This window comes from Coptis chinensis, chromosome 1, assembly GCF_015680905.1.
Source record: "Coptis chinensis isolate HL-2020 chromosome 1, ASM1568090v1, whole genome shotgun sequence".
Taxonomy (NCBI): Eukaryota; Viridiplantae; Streptophyta; class Magnoliopsida; order Ranunculales; family Ranunculaceae; genus Coptis; species Coptis chinensis.
This window is the reverse complement of record NC_141456.1, coordinates 10260251-10273657: the sequence shown is the minus strand read 5'-3', so window position 1 is coordinate 10273657 and position 13407 is coordinate 10260251. Positions and strand designations below refer to the sequence as shown.

Below are 13407 nucleotides of genomic sequence, written 5' to 3'. Positions count from 1 at the left end.
TGCTAAACAATATGTGATTTGTATAAACTAATTCATTATTACAAATCATACAATTTTAGTGTCTATGATATGATAAAGCACCGACTTATTTCGAATATATCCTTAACACGGTCTCAAAACATAGTTAAAAACAATTATACAAAAAATAACATCACAAAATATATAATAGAAAATGAAAAAAAAAATAACGGCAAAGCAATAATGACAAATATTTTAAAATATATATATATAATAATACTAAATGAAACTAACGTAAAAAACCAATTAATGGGGAACCGAAAACTAAGTACAAATGCATCGAACTAACCTCAAATAATATTTAACGAAAAATCGGAAACTGGATACAAATGCAAGTATTAAACTAATCTTAAAAAGTAATTAATAAAAAATTGGAATATGGATACAACTGCATTAAACTAACCTCAAAGAATAATTAACGGAAAATCAAAACTTGAATGCAAATACATCAAACTAACATAAAAAAATAATTGTCGGAAAATCGGAAATTGGATGCAAATGTATTGAGCTAACTCTCAAAGATTAAATTAATGGGAAATCAGAAACTGGATATAACTGCATTAAACTAACCTCAAAGAAAAATTAATTATAAATTGGAAACATTATGCAAATGCGTGGAACTAATCTTAAAAAATAATTAACGGGAAATCGGAAACCGGATGTAACTGCATTGAACTAATCTCAAAAAATAAACTATATGCAAATGCATTGAACTAACCTCAAGAAATAATTAACGGAAATCGGAAACTGGATGCAAATTCATTGAACTAACCTCAAATAATAATTAATGGAAAATAAGAAACTAGATGCAAATGCATTGAACTAACCTCAAGAAATAATTAATGGGAAATCGGAAACTGGATGCAAATTCATTGAACTAATTTAACCTCAAATAATAATTAATGGAAAATAAGAAACTAGATGCAAATGTAATTTTATCAAATAATAAACGAGAAATCGAAAACTTGATGCAAATGTATTAAACTAATCTTATAGAATAATTAACGGAAAATCAGAAACTGAATGCAAATGCATTGAACTGACCTCAAAGAACAATTAACAGAAAATTGGAAATTGGATGCAAATGTATTGAACTAACCGAAAAGAATATAATAATTAACGAGAAATCAGAAACTGGATGCAACTGCATTAAACTGATCTCAAAAAATAAATAACGGGAATTGGAAATTGGATGCAACTGCATTGAACTAACCTCAAAATATAAATAACGAAAAATCAGAAACTGGATGCAAATGCATTGAAGTAACCTCAAAACATAGTTGGGTTATATGTTATGGAATGTCTTGATAAGTATAGTTCTGCATTTAAAATGATGTTTATCTTATCTCTTTCCGTATGATTGGGAACTTCTTGCTATTCAAGTAGCTTCAATATATATGAACTTCACCTTATTAGGCAATCTCACAAAACTTCAATCAAACTTCTTTTATTAAACAACAAAATGAAGTTGAAGGGTTTTATGAAAAGGGAGTTTTTTTTTTTTTTAATAGAGAGTGAGTTTTCACGTTATAAGAAATTTGGTTGAGTGATCAATATAATATTAATATATAATAGTTTTGCATATTTGTAAATATTTTTCAGAATAATTAATATAACAATGTACACCCGTTCATAGATAATCTTTGAAGATTCCACATAATGAGTCATGCATAATTTAAAAAATAATTAATGGGAAATCGGGAACTGGATAATCTTCGATGATCCCACATAGTAAATCAAGCATAATTTACTTTTTATGTCATGTTTGCAAGGACACTACAGATGGATAATTATAAGTTGGTATTACACACCATATTGGATAATTAAAAGGAAATCGGAAACTGGATTCAAATACATAACTGAGCTCAAAGAGTAATTAATGAGAAATTGGAAACTTTATGCAAATGCAATAAACTAAACTAAAAAAGTAATTAACTAGAAATCGGAAACTGGATGCAATTGCATTAAACTAATGTCAGATAATAACTAACGAAAAATTAGAAATTGGATGCAAATCCTTGAAAAATATTTAATGGGAAATCGGAAACGGTATGCAAATACATCAAACAAATCTCAGATAATAATTAATGGGAAACCGGAAATTGGATGCAAATGCATTGAACTAAACTCAAAAAATAATTAACAGAAAATCAAAAATTGAATGCAACTACATTAAACTAACCTCATAGAATAATTGGTGGGAAATCAGAAGCTAAATGCAAATGCAATGAAATAATCTAAAAGAATAATTAATAGGAAATTAGAAACCGGATATAATTGCATCGAACTAACCTCAAAGCATAAATAATCAGAAACTAGATGCATATGTATTGAACTAACTTTAAAGAGTTATTAACGGAAAATTGGGAAATGGATCCAAATGCAATGAACTAATCTCAAAGACTAATTACCGAAACATTGAAAAATGGATGAAACTGCACTGAACTAACCTAAATAAATAATTAACATGAAATTATAAATTTGATGTAACTGCATTGAGCTAATCTCAAAAAATAATTAACGGGAAATCGGAAAATTGATGCAAATGCATTGAACTAACCTCAAAGAACAATTAACATAAAATCGGAAATTGGATGAAACTGCATTTACCTAACCTCGAAGAATAATTAACGGAAAACCAAAAACTGGATGCAACTACATTAAACTAAAATCAAAGATTAACTAACGGGAAATCAGAAATTGGATGCAGATGCATTAAAATAACCTCAAAAAATAGTTAACTGGAAATCGAAAGTCGAATGTAACTGCATCGCACTGACCTCAAAGCATAAATGTCCACTTTTTTAGCCTACTCACATGAGTATAATTACGAGTAATTAGGAACCCAAAACGAGAGTGAGTTTATAAAAACAGACTCTTACATGTATGCAAACTGTATAAAAATTGTAAACTATCAAACTAACCTAGAAAAACAATTAACGGGAAATCAGAAACTAGATGCAGATGTATTGAACTAACCTTAAAGAGTAATTAACGGGAGATTAGAACCTGGATGCAAATGCAATGAACTAATCTAATATACTAATTAACGAAATATCGAAAACTAGATGTCTTGAATTAACTTTAATGAATAACTAACGGGAAATCATAAAATGGATGCAATTGCACTAAACTAACCTCAAATAATAATTAACGGGAAATCGAAAACTTGATACAACTGCATTGAACTAACCTCAAAAAATAATTAATGAGAAATTGGAAACTGGATGCAACGTACTACATTAAACTAACCTCAAAGAATAATTAATGGAAAATCAGAAACTTGATGCAAATGCATTGAACTAATAACCCTAAAACATATTTGTATTATATGTAGGGGGAATAAATGTCTCGACAAATATAGTTTTGCATTTTAAATAGTGTTTATCATAATTCTTTTATTGTGATTGTGAATGTCTTGCTATTCAAGTAGCTTCAATATTATCTTCGCCACATTGGACATTCTCACAAAACTTCAATCAAACTTCTATTGTTAAATTTAACAATAAAAAGAAGTCGATGAGTTTTATCAAGGTTTGATGCTTCTTTTTTATAGAGAGTGGTACAAGAAATTTAAATGAGCAATTAATATAATTTTCATATCTCATAGCTATGCATAGTTGCTAATATTTTTTAGAATAATTTAATATAACGACACCCGTTCGTAGGACACGTTCATGTGATAAATCTTTTCAAGCGGGAGTAATGTATTCTTTGAAGATATGGAAACAATCAATCTATTTTAGTGATTTGTACACATTAGTACGTAAGCCGAGCCGTGATGATTTACCGCTAAATTACCATAAATCTAATAAAACTATTATACAAGCTATATCAAGTTTAAGATAATTTCATTTGAAAATTATGGATTAATATCCTAAACCACAAAGTGAAGAGACTATCTCAATTTGATCCCTTAGTTTCTAAGTACTTATGCACCATAATCGCTACTCATTAACGTATTTCGGTTTATTTTCAATAAAAATATATTCTGATTCGAAAATTTGCCGCTAAATCACCATAAATCTAAGAAAACTATTATACAAGCTAGATTGAGTTTAAGATAATTCTATTTGAAAATTACGGATTAATATCCTAAACTACAAAATGAATAGGCTATCTCAATTTGATCCCTTAGTTTTCAAGTACTTATGCACCATAATCGATGCTCATTAATGTATTTCAGTTTATTTTCTATAAAAATATATTCTGATTCGAAAATTTGCCGCTAAATCACCATAAATCTAAGAAAATTATTATACAAGATAGATCGAGTTTAAGATAATTATATTTGAAATTATGGATTAATATCCTAAACCACAAAGTGAAGAAGCTATCTCAATTTGATCCCTTAGTTCCCAAATACTTATGCACCATAATCGCTGCTCATTAACGTATTTCGGTTTATTTTCAATAAAAATATATTCTGATTTGAAAATTTGTGTGAGACATTTTGTCAAGCCTTTTCAGCACACAAAATATTTAATAGATCCCGGGTGTATGCCCGGGTCCAAAATCTAGTGTCTTAACTAAATATATAGATTCCAACTAAGTGAAGTGCATTACTACTTACCAACAATTTTTCTATTAATAGAGTGCATACCATCACATTACCAGCATCATCACATAAGAGCCATGTTTTAGTGAAGAGGCAAAACAAATGAACAAAAAAAGGGACAAGACAAAGGAACAAAACAAAATCATGTTACCACCATCCACACCAAATGTGATTTTAGAAATCAAAGGCATGCATCACATAACGCATTCAAAGGAAGTACAATAATCGAATGGGAATACTAAAAAGAAAATTACCCAACCTGAAAAATTAAACTTCAATCTTTTTCTTTTTTTTCTCTGGTAGTAATTTTAGCTTATATCCTTGTGAATAAACCAACCTGAAAAGTCAATTAAGAAAACCAAAATCAATTAAACCCCAAAGAGAAGGAAAATTAGTTAAGCCCCAAAGAGAACCAACCTTAAAAAATTGAAGCTCAACCAAAAATCGAAGCTTTGAAGGTAACACAAAACCAATACAAACTTTCCCTGAAACTCTAAATCAAAGATTATTTTGTAGAGCGGCACTTTGAAAAACACCCATTGCAGCATGATGCCATGATACAAGTCTTATATGAAAGGGAATGTGAGACACCCACCACTGTAGATAACAAGCACATTGGGATTGATTTAACTTTTTACACCCCTTTACATATAAATGACGCGTATCCCATTACACACATTATTGACCAATTTGTAAAATAAATAAAGAGACCCAAACTGAAAATTGAAGCTTGGCCAGTAATGGAGGAGTAACACAAAAAGTAAAATTAAACAAGTTTTTACAAAGAGTATCATATATCATCTAACCATAATCACTTCACTGCTAGTTGCAGTGATGTAATCACTTACTATATAACTAACAAAAGAGTAAAATTGATAGTTAACCTGTTTGCACAGTACATTATTTCCTGACTGTGATATAACTTGTAATAGATAGGTGCAATAACGGCCAAAATCTAATATGTACAAAATATACAATCTCAAAATCTAAGAAATGACCCAAAGAACTACCTTTTTATAAAATATTCAACCATCGTCTTCCTATCTTCTTTTGATCTCCGTATACGAGATTTCTTTCCTCCAGATTCACTTGATTTAGCTAAGGCAAATGTTTGCCCCACCCACCAACCTTTACTGCATGCATGACGACAAAGATTTATAGTCAAACCTACAAAAAAAAAGACATCTTATTAGCTAATAAATAAAATTGGGTAATCCCATTTATGCAATTTACTACATAAAGAAGCCAACTTTTTGTAATCAAGAGAGAGAGAGAGAGGGAAATCATCAGTTTACCAAGATGATTGGGAGAGCGAGTGGTTAGGTACGTAGCCGGTGGGAAATGGGGGTGGCGGTGGTTTAAGGGAAAGTCAAATAAAGAAATGGTATTTTAGGGATTTCACATTTTAGTTTTTAGTTCGAGCGCTAAGATTAAAAAAAGGCCCGCCCATAGTTCCAATTCCAAAAATTAATTAACCCGCCCTACATAAAGCCCATTAGCAGCACCAGTCTCATCGCAAGATCACAACAAAGACTATACTAAATTAGATATTCATTAAATAAATAATTTGTTACAACAAAAATAGCGTTGCAAATGATCAAATTAACTTTAGCCGCGATAGCAACGTTGAAAATGATAAAGGCTTTTTAGAAAAATTGTATTTTTTTTTTCAAAAATATAATTACAACCATTTGCCACGCAAGAGGGCGTCGTGATACATAAATCCATGTACTCTAAAGTTAATAGCACACAAACTTTTAGCAGCCCCATAAGGCGTTGCAATTGGTGACTTTTAACAACAATTTTTTGGCGTTGCAAAAGAGTGCGTTGCAGAAAACCCCTTTTGTTGTAGTGCTAGTTGCCCAACTTCAAAATCAGGAGGACCAAACAAAAACCAAATATCATGGCTGTTCTTATCGAATCTATATAACTAATATCATTTCCCTAAATACATACTAAATAAAAAAGAAAATAAAAGTACTTCTTTTAGCAGATAGTCTTTTCAATGAACTTTAAACAAATATAACTATCCACCTCTGATATTATTATCAAATACGCTTAAAAGTCATTCAAAACATTCCAACAATTTCATTAAGACTTCAGAATTCCAAAAGTTTATTTAAAGGCTAATAATGAAAAGAATGCGTATAGGACGTTACATTATTGGAAATATATCGTGTGGCACTTGCTTAAAATAATAATAATAATAATTGATGTTAATCAGCCTATGCACATCACATGATGCTAATGACAAAATGTGAATACATAGAAGACTGTGAGAATCCATCACAATTGAGCATGAGAATTTGCAATTTATTTGTCTATTACCGATATAACATGGCGAAGTATATATAAATCCCATAATCTGATATACATATATAGTTTTACTTTTCTTGTTTTCTTCGAAGGGTCATACCATCAAAGGGATCCTTTTATCATAATAGGAAGCTTAAGATTAAGCAATACATATATATTGCATACCTCTATAAAAGTCATAGTAGCGTACATATTTATGTAATACATGAACTCTCTATTTGCAAAATCCACAAATATTAAGTAGAAAGTGATCTTACTCATAGTAGGTTTGTTCATCCACAACGATATGTCAGCTTTCACCTATTGTGTTGTTGTCAAAAACCTTCATCCACAAACTCAGTACGAAAGTGTCGTTGATAACTTTCTTCGAACAATTCATATGCAGCGCAAAATTTCAATTTACCCACTTTCTAATAAAAAATTAGTAAAACCATGTATTTTTTTTCCCAACCCAAAAAAAACAATTGATAAAAGCATGAAACCAAGATAAACAATCTACTTACCTTCTCCACAGGGAGAGTTCTTGGCAGTGATTTTCAGAACTTTGGTGGGTATTCTGACTGGTCCTTTCACCTTCAGAGTTCTTGTCTTTGCACCAGACAGACATAAGATCAGTACACACTTTCTTGAGATTGTTGACATTCTTATAAGAAAGAGATCATAATACGATGTACTCGTCCTCATAAGCTTCTACATAGGCACTTATTGCCGTTGACCCATATTGTCACCGTTATAATTTAAATTGTCTCAAGAAAATATGAATAAAGAAGTGCAAAAATTGTATTTAGTTGCCTTTAATGTTGATCAGAACCTCTCTAATCAAAACCAAAAACTATTGTAGAGAGAGAATGGGGAGACTGAGCATCCCTTCCTTTGGTTTAAGAGAGTGGGAGAGTCGGAGACGAATAATCGAGAACTACGGAGACAATCTTTTTCTTTTAGATGGTGAAAAGACTAAGGGGTTGTTTGTTTTTTTATTTTTAAGCATTCAGCACCGTTGAATACTAAGTTTTCAGCCTTCAGCGAAAGGTAAGTTGTTTGTTTTTATAGGAGTCTTCAGCATTCAAAGGTCCAAACCGACTTCAGCATTCCGCGTTTCTTTTCTTACTGAACGCTGAAGAAAGAGTTGCTCAAGTTAGGTTTCCACCTCTACCCTTCCATAACTTGATAACCCCCACAACGTAACTCGATCATCTTCTCCCACTTTTGGCTGTTGCTCTATAATAACTAGGTACGTAAAAATCGTGTTTTATCAATTTTTTTTTTCTAGCAAATACTGATTTCTCTACTCTATTTATCTTTGATCCATTCTTAATATTTGTTGTGTATACCGTTTATATACCTGTTTGTGTTTGTGTTTTTGTTGTGTTTTTATTGGCAAAGATGTTTTTGTGTTTTTGTTAAGTTCTTTTTATATATCCAGTATCGTTCATAATCAGTAGGAGTTCACGCAGAATACATTCTCATGATATACACACATATATATAGCTAGAACAACTAGGTATCTATCAATATTGCCATGCGGGTAACTAGCTCATATGATCTACAAGATGACTTGTTAAGGGATTTCACCATATGATCTACTGGAGTTTGATAGTTTAGACTTCTACCAAATACGTACCTTGAAGTCTTGAACGAATACTCTTAGGTAGTTGAGAAACTCTCCACTAGTTGTAACGAGAAGTTAGAATAAAAGTTCAAAGTAACTTGTAACCACTTGAGACTCCCGTTTGTATGCTTTCCCTCTTTGGGTTATTCAATTACGACACCATATGGGTAAGCATCGTGCAGCCCTGATGAGCCTAAGGATCAAAAGCCTTGATGAGTATAAGTGGTACAAAGAAGACCTTGTTTTGTTGTCTTGTGTTGGTATTAGACCTGTTTTAGTTCATGGGGGTGGTCCAGAAATCAATATTTGGCTGAATAAAGTTAACATTCAGCCTCATTTTCTTAATGGTCTTCACGTTACGGACGCGGCGACTATGGAAATAGTGCAGATGGTACTTGTGGGGAAGGTTAATAAGGGTTTAGTTTCACTTATTAATAAGGCGGTACGGGTTGGTTGGTCTTCTTTGGAATAGATGGTTATTTATTAACCGCTAGGCAGAAATCTGCATCTGACTTGGGTTTGTGGGCTTACATTGTGAGAGTTGATGCGACATTTTTACGCCCACTTGTTGAACTGGGGTTATTCTTGTGATTGCGTCTGTGGCGAATAATGAGGATGGGTAGACTTTTAATATTAATGCCGACATCTTGTGGGGAGAGAGATAGCGGGCACTTGGGGGCGAAAAGTTGATATTGTTGGACCGATATTCTTTGGGATTTTAGAAGATAAGAATGATCCTAGTACTTTGGTGAATCAAATTGATATTAAGGGTGTGAAGAGGATGGTGGAGGACGGAAGGTAGCTGGTGGAATGATTCGAAGGTAAATTGTTGTGTTAGATCGCTTGCATAAGGAGTTAGGACGACTAGCATTATCGATGGAAGGGTAAAACATTCTTTACTTCATGAAGTTCTTACCGATGAAGGAGCTGGTACTATGATCACCGGGTTGATGTTACTTTATTTATGTACTTAGACTTTTGATCTTTGTATGATTAGAATCTATAAACTCTTTTGTGTAAGGATTTTCAAAAAGAAATTATGCGAGTAATTTTGAATTTATTGGTGCTTTAAAGTGCTTAGAATTTGTTTTTGGTATATGTTCATGTGTTTTCATATGAGAATCTTGTGGAGTCAGAGGACTGAGATCATAGAAATATAGAATATGGATCGTTATTAGCCCAATGTAAGGCAATTTGTAGGAATTTTAGTCCATAGGTATATAGAGATGCAATGATTATGTGCATTCTTAACAGGGAGAAGGGTGGTGAAATGTTTGGAGAAGTTAATGGTGTAATTGACATGAACTCCCAAAGTTGCTGACTTGTTAAGGGATTTCGCCATATGATCTACAAATATGATCTACAAGATGCAGTGGAGTTCGATAGTTTAGACTTCTACCAACCAACGCATTACCTTGAAGTCTTTTTGATAATGCACCTTGAAGTCTTGAATGAATACTCTTAGGAAGTTGAGAAACTCTCCACTAGCTGTAATGAGAAGTTAGAATAAAAGTTAAAAGTAGCTTGATTTATTCTTAGTGAGTAGATTGTGCAAATATTTGTTTTTATTCAAAACTGCATTCGTCTATGCTTCTATGTATTTTTTTTATTTTATTAGTGGGCATTACTTTAAATTCATTTAAATGGCTAATGAGTGACATTAGGTATGGGTCCTCGGAAGGAAAAATTAACTCCAAAAGTTAAGAAAGAGAAAAAAACAACTCAGGAAGTGGTTGAGAAATCTGCTCCAAATCTTAGGTTAAAGACTGATGATGCGTGGAAAAAATGTTTCATCGAAATGTGTTTGGACGAGGTTAATAATAAAGGCTTTAGTGGAACTTCATTAAAATCAGAGTCATGGACTAAGATTAATGAAAAAATGAGCAAGAATTACAATTTCCAATACACACAAAGGCAACTCAAGAACCAATGGGATTATCTCCGAAAGCAATATGCGGCATGGAGGTTACTATCAAAACGGACGGGACACGGAGTCGATTTTGTTGGAGGTGTCTTTGAATTCCCGGATGAAGTTTGGGACGACTTAATTGAGGTAGAAACCCACATTTTTTTGTTCATACAAGTTATATAAGCGTATGCATATTATTTTTTTTGTTTAATTTGATTTTTTTTTGCTATAAACAGAAATATCCGTTGACGGGTCAATTCAGGCATGCTCTGTTGATGAATAGGGAGTTGTTAGAATCCTTGTTTGAGCCCACCCTAGCTTCTGGTGATGAAATGTTTAATCACAAGCATCCAATTCCAATGACGAAGGTCAATTCAGGCATGCTCTGTTGATGAATAGGGAGTTGTTAGAATCCTTGTTTGAGCCCATCTAATTCGGTGATGAAATGTTTAATCACAAGCATCCAATTGATCCCCAATGATGATGTTGCAAAGGTTGAGAATATTGAAAGTGATGGAGATGAGGATAACCCGATTCATGGAGCCGATTACTTCCCTAATGTCACAATTTGTGGGGACTATGATCCTTACACATCACAGGATGTACCCATGGATGACACACAATATAATCCTTCTCATGATATCCTATCTGATAATGAAGAATCTCCTACATATGTCAGAATACTCCAGCAGATGGACTACCTAACCAAAGACAGGTTTCGACTACATCACGAGCAAAGAGTGATGTAAGTAGCTCGCAGCAAAAACGTAAGAGAGATTCGATTGAGCCAGCAGATCCTCTTGTTAAGAGTATTGGGGAGCTTGTGGAGATGGTGAAGGCTGAAACCATGGGAGACAAGAAGCTTGTGGATGAAGGTGATGTGCAGGTGCAAGAGTTATATGTTTTGGGTTTGCTAGATGATTCTCTTTATCTTAACTCCTTGGAAGCTCTTTTCCTCCATGCTTCTCATAACAAGAAACTTCTGAATCTTCAAGAAAATAGGCTTAAGATCCAATTCTTGAAGAATATTACTTCTAGGATGACATAATCTTTGCAGTGTTAATTATTTGGATGACTATCGTATTTACATTTTGTTGACTTGGATTACTGTCATATTATGGTTATTATGGCTCAACATTTATGAGTATTTTTGTTGACTGGATGACATAATCTTTGCAGTGTTAATTATTTGGATGACTATCGTATTTACATTTTGTTGACTTGGATTACTGTCATATTATGGTTATTATGACTCAACATTTATGAGTATTTTTGTTGACTTGATTGCTTATGGTTGCTATAAACTTGTTACTTTGAGGTTAATATTTAATTTGATTTATTTATTTATTATTATTATTTTAATTCAGGGAAAATGACACAACGACAATGGTTATTAGTGTATTTAATCATAATATTCACATGGCTTTCGACAAAGCCGTAAAAGCCGCAAGGCGTAAGATATGCATATCCGCGCTTACTGGGAAAATGTATGTACAAGAGCTTCTACACGGAACTTCCACACATATGTTTAACATGCTAAGGTTGAAGAAGCTTGCCTTCATTATGCTATGTGATCACTTTCGGCAAAGGGAGTGTCTTCATGATAGTAAACATATTGATGTAGAGGAAAAAATAGCTATGTTTTTAATGACTATTGGTCAATATTGTTTAAATCGATCAATAGTGGATCGATTTCAACATTCAACACAAACCATTAGTAAGTGTTTTCATGAGGTGCTAGTGGCAATGCTCCATTTCTCAAAGGAGATGATAATTGATCCGCCGTTTGATAGGGTTATTCATAAAGGTGGATCTCGTTACCAACGCCGTCTTAAGAGAGGACCATTTAAAGGAGCAATTGGAGCTTTGGATGGTACATTAGTAGATGCACACATTCTACTTGATAAGCAAATTCCCTTTCAAGGAAGAGGAGGTAAGGATTGTTTTCAAAATGTTCTTAGTGTGTGTGATTTTGATATGAAATTTACTTATGTGATGGCTGGATGGGAAGGAATTGCACATGATGCTCGTGTATTAAATGAGACATTAAGGTGGCCTGAAAAAAACGGATTTCCATTGCCTCCTGAAGGTACGTATCAAAACAACCTCACTGATCAAATATATATTTTTGGTTTACATATTTATGTGTCTCATTATTGTAGGTATGTATTACTTGTGTGATGCTGCATACACACATACTAGGGGCTTTATGTGTCCTTATAGGAATGCTAGGTATTGGTTGACAGATTTTAATCGCGGTGGTCGTCCTAAAAACAAAGAAGAGAAATTTAATCAGACACATTCTTCGCTAAAAAATGTAATTGAGAGAACATTTGGTGTCTTGAAAGCAAGATTCAAGATATTGAAGAAGATGGCTCCATATAGTTTTCGCACACAAGTTCAAATTGTTGTAGCATGCATGGCAATACACAATTTTCTCCGTTCCATGGCCATTGATGATGATGATCGATTGTTCAAGCGATATGAAAAAGAAAATGTGACTATTCCAGTGAGGTCTTCAATTAACTCGGATGCACTGTATAAGCACCACCAAGTATAAATCACGATTTGGACACGAGGCACATGAGTACATGATCAACTTTATGTGATCAAATTGCGTAACAATTGTTTAATGGACATATATGATCAAGTTTACAAGAGCCGAACTTTGGAGTTACTTGTAATGTCATTTAACTTGGTATGCAAATTTTATAGATGACCTTATGGTTATTGAACTATTATTTATGTTTATATTTTTTTAGTATTTTTTTTATCTCATATTACTATATGAGTCTTTTAGGCGCCAAAATGTTGAATAAACAAAGGAAATTCTGTCAAATCCATTTTTAACTCTTTGGTTTTACAAGTAATCAAGTTAGTGTTCAAAATAGATTGCAAGGGTAAAAATGTCTAAATGATTTATATTCAAAGATTCAGAGTCGTCATTTCGAGAAAACAAACATGTTTTTTCGAAGTTCAAAGATTCAAAGATTCAAA

The 13407-nt window shown here is 32.7% G+C and overlaps 1 protein-coding gene, 1 long non-coding RNA gene and 1 pseudogene across 2 annotated transcripts; 2 read left to right on the top strand and 1 right to left on the bottom strand.

Moving 5' to 3' along the window:
- Positions 1-5448: 5448 nt before the first annotated feature.
- LOC147522037 (uncharacterized) lies at positions 5449-7753 on the bottom strand. Its single transcript, XR_015194872.1, has 2 exons — positions 7150-7753; positions 5449-5743 (listed from the first exon to the last, which is right to left on the bottom strand). It is a non-coding gene; the product is annotated as an uncharacterized LOC147522037 (long non-coding RNA).
- A 911-nt stretch (positions 7754-8664) lies between these two features.
- On the top strand, positions 8665-9475 carry LOC147522036 (acetylglutamate kinase, chloroplastic pseudogene; annotated as a pseudogene).
- A 2321-nt stretch (positions 9476-11796) lies between these two features.
- Positions 11797-12970, top strand: LOC147522035 (uncharacterized). Its single transcript, XM_086567005.1, has 2 exons — positions 11797-12499; positions 12573-12970. Exons 1-2 carry the CDS (start codon positions 11797-11799, stop codon positions 12968-12970), a joined length of 1101 nt encoding a protein of 366 aa, XP_086423131.1.
- Positions 12971-13407: the final 437 nt, after the last annotated feature.